Below are 21,907 nucleotides of genomic sequence, written 5' to 3'. Positions count from 1 at the left end.
ACCGTAAATACGCATCACAATTTCTTAAATTTGTTGAAGCGTATCGGGTAAGTTGGTGCGTTAGTTGGACTTCTTTGGTAAATTTGCTTTTGTACTTCACCATGTCAAAGGATCAAGCGACGTGTGGCGGATGCACTTTCGCGACTTAAGACCAAGCCTGATCGCTCTGTGCCCGTTACGCCGTGCGACGCAACGTCACGTCTGGTGGTGGTACCCAAGTGCACAACATCGTGCACACCTCACACAATCTCGGCTATGGCGCTGGGAAACCTACCAGTACGTGGCCTCGGTCTGCTTTGTGGGACAGCAGTTTTTTTTTTTTTTTTTTTTGGGGGGGGGGTTGGAGGAAAAAGAACAAAAGCCATGAAAGTCCAGGACACCATCGAAAAGCCGCTGCTATCCAATAATAACAGAGCGCTCTCCTAGAGCGCTGCTCCTGCAATACATGTAGAGCACCAGGTGGCAAGATGCGCTGTTCGCTTTTCTGGAGTTTCGGTGCGATGAAATATCCACTTCGTCCGGGTGTTCGGCAGAGAGCTAGGCGGAAGCTTAAATAATAAACTATTTAACGGCGGCTTGGTCGCTGCGTCGAAAGACAAGCTTTATTATAAGGGTCGCGTGATTAGCTAATTTAGTCTGCAGTTAACAATGTGTCAACAGAGTTGACAATTGACAATTTCGATTGTCCACACCGGGTCGTCAAGCGTAGATTATACGTACATGTATGCTGCTGCTAGCTGACGCGGTATGATAGCTGCTTCGTAAAAAAAGCGTGAGAGAAATATATAAATATTTTCCAGTGTTTTGTGCACAACTTGAAGGCTACTGGGTCCATCCAAAAATTGACTCCCAGCAGTTTTGGCTAAAACTTGCCGTTTGGGAATCTCGAATTACAAACGCACTCGCAAATCATTTGACTGAATCCGGTGACTGGTCAAGATTGTTCTGACTGAAAAACAGCCGAAAGCATTTCGCAAACAGGGTCCGATCCCACGAACGGTGCGTCCCGGTTTTACCTGGAGAAGATTCATGACTGACATCGTTGTGGCAAGAACAGCGAACACGGTGTCCAACGAAACTAATCTAGGCACAATGTCACGTAGGAAAATTAGAAAACTGGTTTAAATAGTCAAAGGTACTTAATACCTAGTAAAAAAATGTTGTGCTGTTCTTTTCGTATGCTTTGTGCTGCAATAATGTAAAGGGTTTCAGAACCAGAATCTTGGCCAATAATGACGACTCTGCGAAGTTGACGCGGCATAAGCATAGACAAGCGTGTACTGTAATACTGTACATGTTTCACTTGCATGTGTGAGGGCTCGGGTCTGTAAAGAAGACCGGAATTTTTTTCTCCTAGCAAAAGAGTAAGAAGTCATGGAAATTTCTTGTTGGGAACAGAGGATGTTCATCCCGCAGAGCGCAAGTTCTGCCAGTACAGCAGTTGATAAATGTTCTCCATCATAGGCTCATTCATGCGCGGCGGGTTCCACGTAAAGGAAGTCATTGCTCATGTGCTCAGCTAAGCACTGCGGGAAGGGTTTCGGGTGATTACGGGTCGTCCATCCTGGATGATGGCAGTGTTCGTGGCTCGATATACTCGAGCGGCTAGGTCAAACTAAGGTCCCGGTAATACTTGGCCAGTTTTAGTTCTAGTCGGAACGAGAAGTATCGGCCACATTTAAGCAATGTTGCGCAGTGTACTGAAGTCTGAAGTCCAGTCTAGCGGTTCAAGTACAAAAATTAGTCTTTGGTGCTTGCAAGCCTGACAATCAACACCATGCAGTTAAACCGCAAGCTGCAGCTTTACAGTATATCCAGTTGTGCTGTACATGTATTAAATCATTAATACTGGTACAGAGTGATACATAATCATGTGAGTCAACTATTCACGCTACATCACCACGACACTGCAGTAGAGTAGAGTAATACGAGTTATTATACCATACTGGTTGAGTGGACATACATTCATACATGTAGCAGACGAGCGCTCACTACAGTAAATATTAAAACATTTAGGCTGCACATTACCCTGAACCACCATGTCGATTGATGCTTTTCAAAAGTCACATCATCAAAATTGCAGACGAACAACACGACTATTAATACAATCAAACGAGATCCATGAACATGAAACTAATACATGAACAAGAATTAACACCACTTCGAACTCAGTACTGATGACATGGAAACCAAACAAGTATTGCTTTCGTTTTCTTATTTATATTTCTATGAGAAAACGACGAATACTACATGTTTATCTACAGCAGTGCCTTCACAATTCTGCCATTCAAAGGCTGCACCGGACGAGCGTTCTTTCCGTCGTCCGTCATCCGCAGCTTACCTGCAGGCGCTCCAGGTCGCCCGTCGACACGTCCACAGTCTTCTTCACCACCCACCAGTCCACGATCTCGCTGCAACCAGGCGTCGTCAGACTACCAGCGCAGTTGAACACACCCTGTGCGTCCGCCGCCTTGTTCACCAAGTCAGAGTACGGTGCCAACGTGGCAGACGCCGTCGCGTTCGCGCTCACACGGTCCATCGCGTCCAGTACGGATACCACCCACGGGTCACTCGCTCCTTGCACAGCCTTAAAAAACACACCCGTCACGAGCAGAGCTGAGCTGTCGGCGTTGCTATGCACGAAATGCACCTCACCGCCCAGGTACTGGCCGTTCAAAGTGTGCTCCGATGGCACGTGCATGTGGAACTGCAGCATGTTGTATGACGCGCCATTGGCTGTCGCCGTGCACGAGCCGCCGTCCACAGTTGCCTCCGACTGCGAAACGTTGAACTCGGCACGAACCGCTGAAGGTGCGCGAACGTTGCTCGGAGCTGCATCCGACATTGGTGTCGATATCGATAGGAGACTGGCGCTGGCCACCGCAAGTTGGGTAGCTCTCAACCCATCGGTCGGGTGAGGCCATGCTGGTGTCGTTGGCCTTGTATCCCCACGGTCCTTCTCCAGCCGCAGCCACGTTAGTGGCAGTGAGTGCACAGGCGGCAATAGCGACAGCGGCGAAGAGCTTCATTGTGTGGATGGAATAGATCGATTTATCGATAGGGCTGATGACTGCGCTGTTCGAATGCAAAACCGGAACTGAGACTTGGAGCTCGATGTACAATTGTGCTGCTCCATTGGACGTCGGACAGAGGAGTTCTTAGTTGTGGATCACGATGTTGCACTCATTCAATTGACCTCTGTTGCTCTAAAAAGCAACTCGCTGACAGCACTGGTTTTCGTATGGCGAGCTTTCGGCCAAAGCGCACGATATAAAAAAAAACGTCAGACAGGAGTAGAGGATCCCTGAAAAATACGGACTTGCAAGGCCTGAACCATCTCAGTTCATCTACAAGTATCCGATGGACCAAGAAGTTTACGGACATTGTACTCCTCTTTACACACGTATGGTATTAATAGAAATGGGGAAAGTGATGGCAGGCCAGAGACGTTGCGAAGAACTCTGCTTTGGCTCTGCAAGTTGCCGTTTCAAAACAGACTAATGACGATCTTCCATCCAACAACTTGTCAGCTTGATACGTCAATACATGTGTGTACAGGCGCTTGCTTCCTGAAGATTCACAAGAAAAAAGCCCTCGACACCATATAGTAGGGAGGTAATTGTTCCACCGCTGGTACCCAGCAATGCGAATGGCAATTTTCTCAACTGGCGTATGGTCATTTTTTTTACATCTGGCCGATGCTTGTCTGCAATGCATTTGTCACTGACAAATTGTCAGGCACCTTACGGGGTAAGTCTAAGCACTGTGGTGTGCATAACGCAAATACGTCAGCGGATGCCCGCGATAGGAGTTACCACTCGAAAGTGGCTCAGCTCTTTTCATTTCTCGAATTTCGGAGCTCAAAGTCGCACCCTGAATTTGTGTGTCAGGGTAATTTTGGAGAGCCGTGACCTCGGTACCCATTACAATCTGTCCAATGCACGCCAGCGCCACTGAAGGCCATATCCGTACGAGAATTCTTTTAGAGCAGAAAGCATTTTGATTTGCTAACCTACAGGTAATTCGTTCGGACAGCCCACAGACAATTACAGGCTGCGATTTACAGCCAGGCCGCTAATTTACTAAGACTTTGCGGCTTCATGTAGATCTGGGAGATCGCTACTGACGTGATACTTGACGGCATGTTGATAGCATACCGGTCCATAGATTCTCTATATTATTATTTTATTACTTCGAAGTATTTAATAAGAATTTATAACCGTCGTGTAGCTGAGTGCTTCGTACAGAACAGGACGGCAAAACCGCAGTTAGCGAAGGTGACAGTCGCGGGCCAAGACAAAAGGAAGAAGTCGAGCGTAGTGAGCTTAGTGGATTGGTTAAGACAGCAACAAGTTGACGGGAAATGCTCATGTTGGTGTGACGTCACACGAGTTGTAGGCGTTCGAGGCTATTATAAACTATGAGTTTGTTAACAATCTCCGTAACTGCAGTCTCCAACAGAACCACAGCGAGACCAACCAGTATCGCTCACTACAGGATTTGCTTGGCACTGATCTGCTTAATCGACACGCGAGACTTCGTCATCATACATGTACATGTATCTAGAGGGGGTTTGATCGTCCAGTCGAAATACGATTAAACTCTTCCAGTGCCTTGGCACCTGTGCTTAAGCTCCATGGCGCTAACGCAGTATCACTGCTTACGGTGGCTACCACGACTGTTTCGAGGCAGTAAGAGAGCTTCTGGGCGTCATTTTTGACCATGAAGGCTCGCGAGATCAGCTTTTTGGCGACATTGCAGACTATGCACTTACTAGGTAGCGATTGGAATCGGATCGACTCGATGTTACAAGTATATATACACGTCGAGAATACCGGTATAACAACTCTCTAAACACCTCCTGGAATCACAACGCTGCTGTGATTTCAGGAGGTGCTTGAAAATATGAAAAGTTAAAATGCTACTATCGATCTTTGTTCACCTTGTTTCATCTGCATCAGCTCCGAGATGACGTATCCTTGATTTGGTTTTGCTAATATTTGGCTTTACAAAGCTTTTGTCGTTTATCACTGGGGGGGGGTCCATGTTTGTCGTAGCTCGATTAATTCGAGCTAGCCAAATCAAGCGCTCGTGGTCGATTTACGACAAATCGACATCGATATCTTTTAAAACGACCATTTTTGCTTTTTTTGAAACGCAAATCGAGTGCAGATTTAATAATTCTAGGTCTGCTTATTCTAATCTCAGTTTCACGCCTTTCATCTGCAAGGCACAATACTATTCGAAGACTTTCACGATTTGATCATATCACGCAGATTCAACTTTAAAACAGTAGAATACTGTAACTATTTTCCTTTTTGAAAAAGTTGAATAACAACCATCCGAAAACTATCATTGCCAAGTCTGATACTACTCTGACCGCACAAAAATAAATGATATCATTGGCTATTATTAGGCTAAGAATAGAGATTTGCTATTTTCTACATAATACGTGTCAGCTGTGCAGATAAGCATGATGTGCTGCCGTTAACGGCAGGCACAACAAATGTTGATGTTGTCAACATCGCTATCAAATGCCAGCCAGCTAAGTCGCCCGATATTAACGTACTCGAATTGGGTCTGTTTAACTTGCTACAGTCAGCTCAATACCGCACACCAACGTACTGTAGCTCTTGCTTGCGCTCACATTTGAAGGGGTAGGTACTAGCAAACCGATCGCAAAGCATGATCGCAAAATGAGATGCGATCGCAGCTGTTCAGTTTTTGGAAGTCTTCCAATCCATCAGGAAGATTTGATAATTCACACCAATACAAAAATACATATGCGAAATTTGACGCTGCTGCCTATTAAATAGTTTACTGGATATTACGGGTTAAGGTATTCCCAGCATTAATTATGCTTTCACTTCATAAGGTGAAGGTCGATAAATGGCTGTTTTTATATTAGCATTAGTTTCATTAACATATTCCCAGTGTACTAAACTACACGTCGGTGAACTTGTTATCTTGTGAGCCCATCACCACGGACTGATCTTCTGGTATTTCAAGGTGAAAGAGATCACAAAGAGTTCGAGAGCTCATTCCCTGAAACTTGCTATTATCGCGTTGCAAGTGCGACCGGGTTGGTAAAAACGCCACATCCGAAGTAGCTGCCACGCTTTCGTTCATGCGATCCGACGTAGTTAGGAGCGTTGATGTCGCTAGAAGAGGGCGGGGTGGCAAGTAAGTATTAGCAGTGGTCCCGTCGTCCTCTTCGTCGTCCTCACTTAGCAGAAGTAGCGGGTGATGATGATGAATCAATATCGAGTGCTCAGTACATACACTCTTGCTAAGATCATCACTCTGTGCGATAGCAACCAGCTTGAGAAGCTGGGCGTACTCGATTTGCATCCCCTTCAGCTCGAACAAGAGTCTGGCAACGCTGCTGAATCTAAAGCTCGACAGATGCAAGCCACAGACTCGCAACACTATTCGCATCTTCTCCATATCAATAAACCCACTTCGGGTTTCATCATGACACTGTAATTCCTCGTGCAAATCTCCAATTGACATTTTTTGCAGTTGCATATTTTCGCGCAACAGCAGTGCAAATTCCGAACGCAGCTCGACGATTTCCCGGAAATGGGTCACAACCTCACTCAACGTTGTGTCATCCACACTAAAAATGCTGCTGACCAAGACAAAGCTCCGGAATATTTGTGGCTGCAACACCAGAGTATTCAGAGCTAGAGACAGTGGGATAACGAGCACCTCTACAAGTCCTAAGTCGCCGTAAACAGCCTTGATTTGGTACACCACACACTGCACCACCAGCGCCAGATAGAAGCCATTGAGCATCAAAAGCATCATCACTGTGAAGTGCCACGACTCTCGAGAAAACCAGCGAATGTCGATCCCCGGAGTGGACTCGGACTTGCTTTTATTGGTGCCATGCTCTTTTCTATGTCTCAGCTCTTGCACCTTTTGCATGGCCAAGAGAGCTTTGCCTGCATCCTCTTGGGTCCAGGCTCGTGCTTCTTCGCGTGCAATGGCTCGGAGGCGACTCGCTAACGTGGATTGGTCAGTCGACAGTCCAGCAGCCTTAAGTAGCTTCTGTACGCACGATCGGAAGTAAGCGAAAACTACGACATGTAACACCAGTAGCGCCCACGAAAAGCCTATCAGCACAAGGACAAGGCCACGACGCCTTGCTAGCCTTGGCTCGCCATAAGTTAAGGCCATTGTGATTCCCTCCAGAACCCAAGCGACGCTGAGTAGAAGAACCCACATTGGTGCACCCACCTCGGTCATGTGGGTGATCTGGTTGTTTTGCGCCTGCCGAAGGTACTTGGCAAATGGAAAGAGTTGCGGCAACTCGAAGCGAGTGAGAAACATATGGCGCAACAAGCGCAAGTGAACAAGCTCCTGTGTCTCTTTAGTTGACGACGACAGTGCCAAGTCCTCGGTGGAAACATGCTCCGCTCGGTCTGCTTGGACGTTGTGTCTTCGCAGAACGAGGAAGATGCAGACAGCCTGCAAGATGAGGGCCAGCGCTAGGATGAAAATGGTCAAGTCTGCGACCTGAAAGGCTGTCATGGCTGCACTGTTGCCGTCGACACTAGATAATTCCTTGATCACTTTAAGGCCGAGTCCGATGAGCCCGAGGATCATTAACTCGCGATACGCTTTGCTCAGCAGCTGCTGATACTTGGTCGAGACGGCAGCATGTCGTTCCAAACGGTGAAGCAGACGCTCAAATAGCAGCAGACACACCACCAGTACGCTCAGATGTAGTAAAACACGCCACAGCTCGACGTTGTCCCCAACTCGAAAGAGCGACGTGCCTGCCATGTTGTGAAGAAGAGAAGATCGAGAGTAATATACTACTCCCGACCCTTCATGGTTGTGCTATTTTTAGCGAGGACCACATGTACTTCATAGAGAGCGAGCTACTATTATTAAGACTCGTGTTGGGCGTGTAATTGGGCGAACTATTATTATTAAAAATCGTGCTCAGCCGTGTAATTGTAGTAAATCTGGTTCTCGTACTCCGAGCCGCAGAAAGGGAACTCCGTATCATCATCCGTGGGCGTAAACAGACTTTTGCCAGTCGTGTACGTCACATAGCACCCAAGAACGAAGCACACTACAGTTACAATAAGAGCAGCCGCCTTTTCGTAAATAGGGATGGCTCTCCACATCTTCTTAAGATAGAATACGATTGGGAGCAGGATGCAGTTCGTAGTGATGCACGATGCTCCCACAAAGTCGGAAAAGTCCGAAAAGTGGTCTTGAAAAATGATGGAAAGCACGACCAGAACTGCAATCATGGCGACCCGAAGCGCGATATACTTAACGGCGTTCTTCCCACCACGGTACTCTGCTGCTTCGGCCTCCGGGTCGTCCTTAAATTCACGCTCGCTGTCAGCCACAGACACATAAGACATCTTGGAGCTGAGGCGAGATTCAATTCCCGGCGTTTCGGATTCCGCGTAATTCAAGCCCGTCTCCATGTCTGAAGTTGCCTTCTTGTGCATCCCCAAAGCCAACCGCTCGGCAATATAGAAAGCGGGATTGATCAACACAGAGAACGCGATCGTGATATGCAGCTGCATGAACAGGTAGGCCAGCACGACGGCGCCCCAGCTCGGTTTGAAACCCAATGTGGTCATTCCGGTGGTTGAATCCGGATAGATGGTAAATAGTAAATTGCCCGAAATCTGGCAGCCCACAGCCGAGTATGCCGTCGTGGCAAGAATTAAGAAGAGACATGAGATGAAGCACACGGTAACCAGCACGACACGGGGCATGCGTGTGGGGTCACTGTGTTGACGCTGGAGGTCCGGGATGACAATACCAGCTCCATAGGCCAATGCCAAATTACCGAAACATCCCAGTACTTGCGAGATCTTTAGATCGGGTGATGGGACGGTAGGGTGTCCGCGCATACCGTACATGACGACACCCACGCCGATCGCATCTGCGATGATGGTACCCATGCAGCCAACAAAAGCGGCCCCAGCCCCCTCCTTGAGTGTCGGGATAAGGCATACAGGCAACACCATGAGGGCCATGAGTATGATCCACACGGTGGCGCTAAAGGCGTTCGGGAAGAGACCGTCAAGGAGAGAGCCACCAAGAACCAGGAAGACACATGGAATCAGCAGGCATGAACCCATCTGGGAGATGACGCACAGCCAGCGACCCAACTGCCCCATGCTCCACTCGCCTAAGTCTCCGAAGGTCTTGACGGACTTGGGAGCGAGTAGAATGACTCGGGACATCTTGACGGACGCGTACATGTTGGCGAAGGCCATGAAGGCCATGGCAATTAAAGCGATCAATGGGCCGGCGCGTGAGAAGTTGCCCGGCATTCCAAGAGTCCCGATGCCGTACATGCAGCAGAAGAGGTTGAAGGATGTCTTGGCGTCCTCGACAGTGAAGAAAGGCATCTTTTTCGACAGCGTTGGAGGCCGGTGATGCAAAATGCAGAATGGCTGATGTTAGGCCGCGACAAGAAGTCGGTTGTAGTGCAGCGAAACCTCCCGACGTTGGGCTGGTCTCACCGGATGATGGACTCTTCCAACTAGCAAGACTGTGCATAGAGGGGGCTATTGTACTTGCTTAGCTAAATAAGTACTCTAGAAAACAAAGTCGTAAATTGCATTATTGCATTAAAAATGGCACACGAACACTACCAGGAACACATGCAACCAGGTTACTTTACAGCAGATCCTGTTGACCAAGTTGCTGCACTTACTGAGGTCACACGGATCCGCTCGTCGAAGCCCGACGAGCTTGAAGTACCGTCGATTTGACCCCCCCCCCCCCGTGAATGGGTTCTTATGCTTACATTCGCTTTAAAGTTAAGAAATTGTAAGTGGCAATATCCCTCTTTCGCCGAGTCTAAAATTTGTGTAGTTTTCGTCATGACATTGGCGTGATAAGTCGCCTTTAAGTAGACAAACTTGCAAGTTTTGAAACGTGCTTTCGAGCTCAAAATCGTGATTCCAATATCATACATTGCACTGTATCTGTACTGAAGTAAATAAAGGTTATCGTTTCCCAGCCAAAATCTACAGCGAAGTCCGTTGAGAAGGCACAGAGCGTTTAAATATTCTGTCATTGGGTCGGTACAGTAAAGATACTGATGGATTCGTCTGCCATAGCAAAATCGATCTTCAACATGTTAGATTTCAGACCGGCTTGAATCAGATATGCTCTTTCATACTTGTAGGCTACAAGTCGTAGCACTGTATCGCACCCACCATATTTATTTTTCGCAAACGAATGCTATTGGAGTTATTAGCATTAGCTCTGACTATGTAGTAATAACGGCTTTGAGACGAAGAAGGTGTGAATACTTCTACAGTACTACTACACCATTTACCAGGCTAATTGGTCGAGCAATGATGGGCAGGTTATAAAACAGAAAATGATTATTTATTCAAAGGTTTAACGTAAGTGGTTTTGCCGTAAATCGTTACCAAGCAGGGTAGTTTTCCCATCTTTGATGATCAGAGCCAAGTTCTCAAAGTAAAAATAAAATGCCTCGAAGCAACTTAGAGGTCTATGATAGACCTCTAAGTTGCTTCGAGGCATTTTATTTTTACGATAGACTCTATCGTGATAACGAAGAGCTTCCCAGCTGAGACACACTCAGTCTGAGTGTGTTTCATTCCCCAAAGAGCGAGTTTGCCGAAACGCTGGTCTGTACTACACAGACTCTGTAGTAGCGGTGACCGATATAAACCGGTACATGTATTGTACGTTTCATGCATTTTGGCGGAGACCTTGCTTATCTCAACGACTTATCAAAGTTGGAACAGCGATTTAGTCACTTGACGAGTAACATATTTAAGGGGGTTGACGACTTTGAGGACGAGTTGGGCTCAGATAATAACGAATGGCGGACATTCGAACCGCCATTCGCTGTCTAAACTCATTAAAGTCTCTGATATCAACTGCTCAAGGCTCTGACAAGCATGACCAAGTCAAGTGATCTTCGTTGGCGGGCGGTATCATTGATACATGTTTACGACGTTGATATCGCGCATGTTGCAAGCATTCTCGGTGTATCGAAAAGGTCCATAGAGAGGTGGTATGGGTGGTTTCTCAATCGAGGTACTGTCGAAGGAAAGGGTCGGAAGCAACGCACGTCAAGATGGCCGCAAAACGTGTGCCAATTTGTTCGTGAATATGCTCAGTCTCACCCGTGTTTCTACATCGACGAGCTGCGGTCAGCACTGAGAGCTCGCTTCCCTACACTGAGAAATACATCCGAAGCTACTATCTGTAGAGCCCTCCGCTTCGACCTGCACCTCACGCGCAAGGTGCTCAGCAAAGAGATCATATCCTGGTAAACCCAAAACTGACCGAACCTCTTGGATGTTTAGGTCGATAGGTACTAGCACGCCGTTAGTCATGATACGGATACGACGAGTCTCCGCATTTGCTGCGCTTGTCGCCGCCGCAACTTCGTGCTGGTGTTGTCGAGCGCGAGCGTCAATGTAGTTTAGCTGACGGAAGGTCTCGTTGTTCGGTTGAACAACTGGAGCATCGTCATGTTGCCGCGCTTGTACAGTTGCCCAGTACTCGAGCGATGCTGGCCCTGGGGCCTCTCGGTTTTCACTTCTCAAGGTCTCCGCTATATTGCGAGAGGCCTGGGCCATACGGACAGCTGTTGCCCGATGGATTGGGTTTGATTTTTTGACCCGGTTGACGTACATGAACAGAGCTAGCCGCTGGCTTGGACTCTACTTCTACCCCACACCTTCCGCAATAGCTGTAAGAACGCTTCTGCGTCCTCGGGTAGACGCTTGTAGTCACTTTGTCGGGCGTTCACAGTGGCTTTAATGTAGACGCCAGCATCCGCTGGCCAAGTCACAGCCGAGTCGTCCTTCACCAAGAGTCGCAGCTTCTCCTTAAGTACTGCGTACCCTTCTTCAACCGAAAAAGTAATAGCACGTCGCGATCCGTGAACCGCTCTACAGTCTGTTAGAGGCTCTCCGATCTTAAAAGTCACCTCTGTGTCGCACTCGTGGCGAAGCTCGCGTAGAGCAGCCTCCATTCTCTAGTTGCTCTCGATGATGAAACTTTTCGTCTGAATAAAAAAACAACGAGTTGGTCGTTTTATGGAAAGCGATTTATGTAAATAGCAACAACGACTTAGACAGCGAATAGAGCGCGCAAAATCAATGAAGTGGACAATACAGTACATCTAGTTTGTGCGATCAGCAAACATGTTAAGATTACATGTATTATATACGTACTACAGATTATACTTACTGTAGTACTACTGAATATTAATACAAAATACTGTACACGTAAACCCACTCTATTTTACTACAGTATATTGCAAGCTCTGTTAAGTACTACCTACTTAGTTGGTGCTGTTGCGCACATAGTAGGGCTCGTCTTGGAATTCCGTCTCGCAGTACGGGAACAAAGTGTCATCGTCCGACGGCGTGAAGAGCTGCTTACCGGCGTGGATCATCACGTAGCAACCAGTGACGGCGCACACCACAATCACCAGCATGGACGCGCCCTTGTCCAGGAACGACATACTCTTCCAGAACACTCGCAGGTAGATGATCAATGGCAACAGCAAGCAGCTCGTCGTGTGGGCAGTGGCACCGGTGAAGTCCTCGAGGTCGAGGAAACGCTTACGCGCCAGCACAGCGATGACCACCAAGATCGCAATGATACAAATACGAAGAGCAATGTAACGCAGCGGGTTGTTGCGGTAGGGTGCGTGGAGTTCCTCCTCCGTGATTTCCTCACCGAACTCCAGAGCCACTCGCAGATGCGACATCCGACCCTCCGTCTTCTCGACCAGACTCGACGCAGACACCTGACGGTTCGCCGTGTCCATGGGGGTCGAGCTCTGCATGTACGAGCGCTTCTCCTGAACCTCCAAGTCAAGATCGACATTGGCCTGGTCAACTTCACCGTTGAAGCGAATAATCTCGGGACTCTGGTGCATGCCCAGAACCAGGCGCTCGGCCATGAAGAACGGAGGCATCATGAGCGTCGAGAAAGCGATGGAAATGTGCACCTGCATAAATAGATACGCCATCACCACCGCGCCACGGTCGGCGCTGAAGCCCAGAGGGGCCAGACCAAGAGGGTCCGACTTGTTTACGATCGAGTACAGAATGTTACCGGAGAGCTGACAACCGCCGGCAGTGTAGCCAGCAAGAGCCACAGCGACAAAGAAGGCGGAGATGAAGAGGATGGTGATCACCACCACCCGCGGCATGCGCTGAGGCTGCGAGTGTTCGCGCTGCAAGTCGGGCACCACAATAGCAGCACCGTACGCTAGAGCAAGGTTACCAAAGCAGGTCAGAACCTGGTGCAGCGTCACGTCCGGCTTGGGGATGGAATCGTGGCCGCGCATGTTCCACTGCAACACCGACACGGCGATGATGTCGGCGATGACCGTGCCCATGCAACCGGCAAAGGCCATGCCGGCACTCTCCTTCAGTGTCGGGATGAGACACACCGGGATGACCATGAGAGCCATAAAGATGATCCAGTAGATTTGGCTGAACGAATCCGGGAACAGCACGTCCAACAGCGTACTGCCCAACACGAGGAAGGCACACGGCACCAGCAGACACACACCCATCTGAGAGACCACCGTGAAGAAGCGACCCCACTTACCCAGAGCCCACTCGCCCAGGTCACCGTACGTCTTCACAGACGACGGCGCCACCAGCATCACCTTGGACAGCTTGAGCGTGGCGTACGTGTTGGCGAAGATCATGAAGGCCAAGGCGATGGAGGCAAACAACGGACCGGCACGGGTATAGTTGGACGGCATGGCCAGCGAGCCGATACCGCAGACGCAGCAGAAGAGGTTGAAAGACGCCTTAGCGTCCTCCATAATGAAGAACGCAGTCTTGCCGTTTGGGGTCGACATCGCGGAGAGGAAGAAAGTCGAGCTGCACGATGCGAGACTTCTGTTGTTGCTTGTCGGACTTCTCCGAGAGAAGAAAAATACAAAGTGAACGAGTTAAAGCACTTCGTGCACACGGCTCAGGTCATTTCTCTATTTTGAACTCAGTGAGAACGGCGGCAGAACAGAGCCGATCCTTTTTTGCCTTGTATCGGCATACAGCTCCATACTGGGCGCAAGTATCGGAGTGTCGAGGCCAACATGGCTGCAATCATCAATGCCAGGGATTTGGCCGGTCATGTCCCTTACCGGTACTTGCAACAAGTTGCCGTTGCAGCCAGGGCGAGATACGGAGCAGCAGATGAAGACAAAGTCCCAGCGCAGCAAACCTCAGCTTTAGGGATGAACATTCAGTTACTACTTGGGATGCTTTGTCAGCCACTCGACTGCCACAGTGCTCACTTAAAGCCTGGTGTTGGTAAACGAACACTCCATGTATAACCGAGTCAGAGCTAACATGTTAATGCGTGCATTTAGCTCGTGTTTTGCTTTTGATAGGACCCTGGCGATCGTTTCACCACCACAGCCCATCCTGTGATATCGCACATTAGGTCCTTATCGCGAGTGACCACAATTAAAAGATGATCGTCAAATTTCTTGAGTCTGAGCGACTTTCAAATCCTGAGCGGTTATTCAATAACCGCTCTGGAGGGTTCAAAATTTGATTTAACTTATTAAGGGTTCTCAACTGTGCAGCAGCAGCAAGTCGCTTTTGTTTTTCGCCGACGCTTCGAGCAATTTTTTTTACCAATCATACGCTGCATTATTGACCACCCCATTTTGCGTTTTTTGCGGCTGCAGCAGCAAGTCGTTTTTTACGGCATCTCTCTGCTGTGAGATCTTAGCAAGCTTAAGATGTCGAGGCTGTCAGCTAAGCAGCGTAAACTGCGTCAGCTGAGGGAGACCATGGCCGCGCGTGAAGCCGCTGCGATCAAAAGAGAGATACTCAGTGACGAAGACTCAGGGGAAGACGAGCTGGACGAGTTTTGGCTGCTACAGTACGATAATGTGCAAACTACAAGATACGCAGCACGCTCTTCACAGTATCGACGACGGAAAGCTAAATGGCTGGAGTTGCTCTACACTCGTGAGCACACGAGTGACACGGAGTTTCTCAAGCACTTTCGGCTTCGACGCTCCGAGATTTCCGACTTGTATCTCTCGTGAAGGACGACCCTGTGTTCAAGACAAAAGGAGAGTAGCCGTTTCGGGGAGGAGTTCGCCTACATTTGAGGGTTTAACTCAAGTTTCTTGCCGTCTCCGCCTCTGTAGTAGTTGTTATTATTGCTATCCGTGAGCCACTCGATAAGGAGAAAATATGATAAACACCCTGATTTCCTGATGTCAGCACCACAAAACCGAGCAAATCCCAGCACCACATCCACCACTCGTCCTTCCACGCCCGTCTGTCTCCCTCGCCACAGAGCAGCCCCTGCCCTAGAACGGCGCTGGCGACGCCGCCACCGGAGCGCCGCCGAGGGCACGCACCAGAGAGCTGGGATAGCGCCACCGAGGGCAGGGCGAGCACAAGCGCCACGAGCGCCGCTGAGGGCAGGGAAAGCAGGGCAAGCACGAGGACCGCCAAGGGCAGGGCGCGCGTTTCTGCCAGGACACGAGAAGCCGGAAGCGCCACCAGTAGAAAGGGTGCCGCCAAGACCAGGCGGAGCTCGCTCCCGAAGCAGAAGCAGCGCTGGGAGCAAGGTGTGCGTGACCGCCGCTGAAGGGCGAGCACGACCACTGTCATCACCGAGGCCATGAGACCCGCTGCCCCCTTACCGCAAGAAAAGCTGAGGCCGTCTGGATGCTGCTCATGAGGCGTCTACGGCTGACGATGCTCAATTTTGCGCCTCAAGGTAATGGCATTGCACTGTTTCCTGTACGTTGAAACTAACTAACGAAGCCGACCTCTATTCTACTACCAGAGAAGCACTATTCTCTGCTGGTCGTCCTGCAGGCTGTCCATTAACAGCGAGGCGCCGGGCCTTGTTTGGCCCTCGGTAGTAGAGGGTCTCCCGTCGACCTGACGCGCTCATCCATCTGTTCGAAAGTATGAGCAGAAGGTGAACGCACGTGGCAAACTTCTCGAAGTAAAGGCACTCGCAGGTTCTTTCCGGCGCCCAGCCAGACGCAGGCATCCCCTCCAGCTCTTTCCGAGCATTGCAGCTAGACATTTTAGCAGTGGTGAGAATGGCTTCGCTCCTGCGACCGGTAGCTGGATCACGTACACGTTCACAGCGCGTGGATACGACACGCACGACATCCCCAGCGCCCGCTTCAAAGTCATCCTGAAGCAGATAAGCCATGCTGCTGCGAGGAGGGAGCGGAACGTAGAGCTTTCGCTCGCGCCTCAACTCGCGCATTCGTCGCTGCAGTGATGGCGATGGTGCGACCGACGTGCTGAACGGCTTCAGGTTCATGCCTTCAGCTCGACAGCAGGCGCTCAGCTGCATAAGGAGGCTGCCCATTTTCAGATGTGCATGCAGCGTGTACACGCGCTTGAGGGTGCGGTTAAACTGTTCGACGGGGTTGTTCGTCGTAGCAAACCCCCATGGCGTATGGAACATTTGCCACCTCGTGAATCTTCCAGTAAGCCATTGCCGCACAAAGTAGGATCGAAATGCCTCCAGGTCGTGGTTGCTATCCCATTCGGCAAGCACCCTCTCTTTAGTAGCCAAAAACGTTTCATTGTTAGCACTGTAGTGCATGTCCCCGACATCCTTCAGTACTTTGGCAGCGACGGAAGGGCGTAGCGATCGAGAGCGCTGAAAAACCTTGGCAACAACGTGGTTGTAGCACATGAGAGGGACCAAATGCGGGCTTGCAGCACTCGAGTCCTTTCGGCTTCCACTTGACTGAGCCGACCCAAGTACAGATATCGTTGCCTCGTACTGGGCACCGTCGGCATCAGACATGGCGTAGCGGACACACAGCGGTCTACCCACCACATTTTGATACACTTTTTGCAGTGAGGCATAGACTTGTAAAAGATCGGAAATTCTGCGCTGGGAGATAACGAAGAGCGCGACTAGGTGAAATGACCGGCTAGTATCGGAAATACCGACAACGAAAACTGGATATCCTGCTTGATTCAGCTTGAACGTTGCATCTCCATGCAAGACAAACCTGTTGGGGTCGCGGTCCATTCGTCGGAGCAGGCGCTCCGACGTCAAGCCAACGATAAATGACTCGTCGTCGGTGCCGGAGCCGACCTGAGGAATGCCATCAGCATTGGTTTCCCACGTAAACGTGAACGGTTCACCGTCTTGTTGCCCCGGCGTAAGCACCATTCGTTCTACTTGAGCTTGCACATCGTCAAAGTTGTCACTGCCACCTAGCCGCGTGCGCGCGAAATGCTGCGCAAAATGCTGAACGGTTGGCAACGATGGTGCGCTGGTTTCATCCAAGCGAAACTGGCGCACTAACTCATTACGGATACGCTGGGGTTTAAGCCCCTGCGCCGTCATTCCCTCTACCGCCTCCTTCATGGTGCTGGTGAGGGGGGCCGAGCGTGGCGAGCGCAGCTCAGTCAGGTGCCCGTAGCACTCCATGAGAGCCACCTCGCCGAGTAGCAGACACGTCTGCGTCTTCCCCCGCCACGGGCACTTCCCAAGTGGCGCCGCTTCAGCACAACACGTAGACTTGCACGCCAAGATGCGTCGGTGCATGTTGTGGGGGAGCTGCTGCGACGAACAGTGACATGTCTTCAACTCACTCTTTTCAGTTTTATAGCTTTTGAAGTCCATAAGAAGGAGATCCGCATCCTTCTTAGACACGTTGTCGGCGAGTACGGTCCAGGGTAGCTGGGTAGGCATGGTGGCGTACGTGAAGGCGGCTTCGAGGTGGCTAGATGTTCAAAGCACTTTGAGAGGAAAGTGCTGTACTAGAAAGGAAAGTGCTTGTCAATAAAAATCGGTGGTTGTCGTCGATTGGTAGTGCTGTTGCACAATTTAGGGTGCTGAAACACAATTTAGGGTGCTGAAACACAATCCAAGGAGCTCACACGTTTTTGTGGTGTTTATTCCGCTATTGTGGTGTTTTTCTATGTTTGTCCTCGAAAAGTACGCTGATTGAGCTAACAGCTGGTGCTGGTCCGTCGTTGTGCCAAGGGACTCGCTTACAGCGCTTTCCACAAGCTGTTTGGCTGAATGTGACTCTTGCCTCAAATGTAAGTAGAAGCAGCGTGAACTACCCGCTTGCAGCTCTCTTTACTGCATACACGGAGTACGTCTCCACCTTCGTCCTTTGGAACCTTCTTACAGCCTCTCCAACAGCACGCATGAATAATATGTCCAGCGACGGTCTGTGCAGAAGTCACAGCCGGCTGCACGTGCCCATCTTCACCCACCTCTCGCCCTATACGGCTCAACTTGAGCCTCAAGTAGCTGCCGTATGACCCTCTGAGTCTGCAGGATTCTTCGACGAGAAAAATGTGTTCCGCCAATCAAATCCCCGATCAAAACATTAGACTTGCTGCCAAAAAAGGTTTAACTTGCTGCTGCACAATTGAGAGCCCCTATTGGTAGGCTGCAGACCTGTTCAGCTTACTCTGTGTTCTGGATACATGTACAGTACTGCACCCCGTTTTCGCGCCCTTGGACCTTTGATAAACTTCTGGATGTGATGATCCTGAATTCAAATGAACTAAGGTTTGTAAGCTAATATCGAATTTATTTGCAAATCCTATATGGTCCACCCCCGCGAAAACGGGGTGCAGTACTGCACTGAAGTGGGCAACCAGCCGCACATGAATGTTAGGTGTAGCTAGCAACACAGATCTGTTGTCGCCTGAGCCCAAGCTCAGTGACTCCGCCACGAGCTCAAGTCTTTAATATGGACTTGAGGTCTCCGTCACTGAGCGATGGACCTTTTACATTAAAATAAAATGCTCCTTTTTAAAAATAACGTTTTACAAATCGCTCAAAGAAGCTCTAAAATTTATCATTTTTTTTTCTCGTTTTTCCTATCCATTAGATATATAAAATCGATTAGCGTTGTGAAGGCTGTGATTTCCTGTAGTGACGCATCTCCTGTGCCTGCTTCGCAGCCGCAACATCTGCCTTGTTGAATCAGCGCTTCCGTTTCGCTACAGTACTCAAGCGTGCAGAGTACCGAAATGGTACCAGAACGTACTTCCGCAACATTGCCCCTGGTTACATGAAGTGCGACACATCAATAGTTCGGGATACCTGGTCGTCAGAGGTGGCTGAAGACTTAGCTTATTACGATCATGTAAATGTGATTTTTAGTTTGTATATATAACTCAATCTTAGCCTACCTATGAATTTATTCAGCTTACAACTTACCTTCAGCTGGTCACTTCGCTTCCCTTTGACAAGAGTGACCTCTGAGCTACTGTTCACTGAAAGTTATTTTACTCTCGGAAGCCGACTTTCTCTAGCGCAAGGTGCGGTGTGACCCCGTCACACTTGCAGACTTGTAATAACCTTGATATGTCAATTGAAACTGGATCGCATCGTCTTGTGATTCTGCACGCCGTGAATATATCCCACATTACCTCATTTTTCGATCTGATTTCGGAAAAGCATTCTCTATTTAGATTAAAAAAAAATCCGAAGTCAAATCGTTGAAAAGACTTTCCCGAGTAATTTTCCTAGTTGTGTTTCACCCCTCTTCATTAAGTTTTTAACAAGTATTCAATGTATGCCCCCCCCAAGCATTTGCAAACGTCGGCACACGGAGCGAGCCAGCAAAATTCATATTTGGAGTTGCTGCAAGCGTTTTTTTTTCGCGTTATTTATGCCGTGTGCTTGGTAACCCGTCTCACTAAGAAGCTAAATCTGCATTTCTTCTAAACGCTTTGCTAAGCGAAACTATAATTTGCATAGGCATCTTCTAAAGTTTAGCATTGTCGAGGAAGACGATCAACCCATTGTGCTTCTTCGACGTACCCTCCTCTGTCACCACCGCAATTCTTCCTTGTACACACGCCGTATCAGGGGACAGCATCATCCACCTCTTTCCAGTGCCTCTCCAACATGATCGGTCTACTATGGAGCTTGCACTTCAAGACTCCTTTTCTCCCAAATATCAGATTCATACCGCTGCACCTATTCTCCAGCTCATCAGTGGTAGCTTCAACTATGGCTACTGGGATTCCAGTTGTATTTTACTCCTCCGGGCCCATTCGTACAAGCTCCTGCGACTATCCATCCTGTTTTCTTCCAAAGTCATTTCTGTATTGAGCCACTACCCACTGCTCGGCGTACACTGCGTGGCCATACCCTGGACGAGCACATTAACAGCTAAGAAAGTGACGAAGCCATGCGTGATTTCAATGCAAAAAATGGACGGTGAAATTGTTGGATTAGTGAGATGTACCAGAATACTGCAACACAGTTTACTGGGGGCTCATCTAGCTCTTTTGGAAGAGTGGATATTAAGAGGTTGCGGCCTCTCGACCGTGAATACGACGAATCTAGGTTGGCTAGACAAACGGAAGACCTTAATATTGAATGATGCAAAACAGATGAAACGTTATAGCTGTTATAAGAGCTGACACCAGCCAATGTGCTCACACACATCACACCTTGGCATTTCCATGACCCATCATTCATTTCCGGAAGTGTTTCGATGATGACGTTTACAGCTTGGTAAAGTCTTCCCTGAAAAATACCGAGCTTTGTGACGATGCCTAGCAGGTGTTTGCCGCAGTGACGGCTCTCACACTTCTTCTTGTAAGAGTCTTCCACGAGCCGAAGAAGTCATGCCCTCCAAAAAGAGAGGCAGATCACTTTACTCACACCTGGCGACACACGCCGGAGTTCTATGCGAGTTTGCCTAGCATAGTTAGTACAAGTGAAGACGTCGTTGCTGCAGATCACAGAAATATATCATTTGTACTAAGGTCTACGAAGAGCTACTAAAGTTTTTGGTCTAGATTTATTTTTGAGTTCTTTAGATGAAGCAGAGCGAGCGACCAGATAGTTTGGTGACGAGTTGTTTACTGTTGCTTGTCGCGCCTGCGACCTTGACTTCCAAATGCAAAGTGGATGAATTAAACAGTTTGTTAGCTATGTATCACGGCTGCCTTTTCCCTTGGTATCCAGTAAAGACTCTTCATGAGTCCTACACTCACCGGACACGATCCAGTCCGTAGCCGCTGACACCTCCAACGTCACGAGTATACAGCTAATTGGAACTCTCCGTGTTGTTCGCCCTGCCTCTTTGCCTCCGCCTCGGACCGGGGCTGGTCCACGTCGACGAACTGAGCTGTGAATCCACCGAGGTGCCACAGTCCTCGGTACATGTTCAGCTTCAAGGTGGCAAGTTGAAACCACCGTCAACACTTCCCTCCCGGTAATAAGTTACCGTCGAATGCTGATAGCCTTGGCCACACGTTTGACAGCTACATCACCGGAATGCCGTTGCACGTATGATCGGACCAACACTGGAACGTCCTCGAACAGCGAAACGGCAGGTTCCCACGAATCTTCAAGCTCCGATAGGCCACGCCAATGCACTTGAAACTGGAACTGCTTCGTCTCCACGTCATATCGTACTTCGCGGAGCTCATCTACGACATGTCCTTCGCTATTGCGAACGATGTGCTGTAGCAAGTCCTCCGTCACATTGAGCGATGCGTCGGCGTAGAACGTCAGGCGACTGGCATGCACGGAGCGGCGCTCACCGGTGATTTGGCTCTCAATTACGAAAATTCAATTGGACTCCGTGTCAGCGACCTTCGCAGGTCCACACCAACGTACGCTCAGCTTCGTGCGCAAGCTGGCCCATACATCCGCGTAAAGCACAAAGTCACCCACGTCGAACTGAGCCATAACAGCAGAGTCACGCTCGTTCTTGGCTTTGCGCCCACTAGCACGTGTCTTGGCGCTTTTCGTCGCCACAGCTTTGTGCTTATTGTCGATGGCGACGCGAAGCTTGGTGACCTCGTCCTGTTGTGTCTGCGCCACCTCCTCAAGCGTCGTGCACTAGATGGGCCCGGGTAACGCAATCACGTCCAGAGGCGACATTGCAGGCAGCCCAGTC

General features: G+C 49.3%; 4 protein-coding genes across 4 annotated transcripts; all 4 read right to left on the bottom strand.

Moving 5' to 3' along the window:
* Positions 1-1,882: 1,882 nt before the first annotated feature.
* PITG_17808 (carbonic anhydrase, putative) lies at positions 1,883-2,845 on the bottom strand (the record flags this gene model as incomplete). The annotated part of the gene is made up of 2 exons (XM_002896603.1): positions 1,883-1,891; positions 2,342-2,845. 2 exons carry the CDS (start codon positions 2,843-2,845, stop codon positions 1,883-1,885), a joined length of 513 nt encoding a protein of 170 aa, XP_002896649.1.
* A 3,345-nt stretch (positions 2,846-6,190) lies between these two features.
* On the bottom strand, positions 6,191-7,791 carry PITG_17807 (uncharacterized protein; the record flags this gene model as incomplete). Its single annotated transcript, XM_002896602.1, has 3 exons — positions 6,191-6,222; positions 6,285-6,873; positions 6,922-7,791. The coding sequence occupies 3 exons, from the start codon at positions 7,789-7,791 to the stop codon at positions 6,191-6,193; spliced, it is 1,491 nt and encodes a 496-aa protein (XP_002896648.1).
* Positions 7,792-7,940: 149 nt separating this feature from the next.
* PITG_17806 (Amino Acid/Auxin Permease (AAAP) Family) lies at positions 7,941-9,392 on the bottom strand (the record flags this gene model as incomplete). Its single annotated transcript, XM_002896601.1, has 1 exon — positions 7,941-9,392. The coding sequence occupies one exon, from the start codon at positions 9,390-9,392 to the stop codon at positions 7,941-7,943; it is 1,452 nt and encodes a 483-aa protein (XP_002896647.1).
* A 2,930-nt stretch (positions 9,393-12,322) lies between these two features.
* PITG_17805 (Amino Acid/Auxin Permease (AAAP) Family) lies at positions 12,323-13,864 on the bottom strand (the record flags this gene model as incomplete). Its single annotated transcript, XM_002896600.1, has 1 exon — positions 12,323-13,864. One exon carries the CDS (start codon positions 13,862-13,864, stop codon positions 12,323-12,325), a length of 1,542 nt encoding a protein of 513 aa, XP_002896646.1.
* Between the last annotated feature and the right edge of the window lie 8,043 nt (positions 13,865-21,907).

The sequence above is a fragment of the Phytophthora infestans genome, genomic scaffold (assembly GCF_000142945.1).
Source record: "Phytophthora infestans T30-4 supercont1.56 genomic scaffold, whole genome shotgun sequence".
NCBI lineage: Eukaryota > Oomycota > Peronosporomycetes > Peronosporales > Peronosporaceae > Phytophthora > Phytophthora infestans.
Note: the sequence above shows the minus strand (reverse complement) of the source record. Positions and strands in the feature narration are given on the sequence as shown.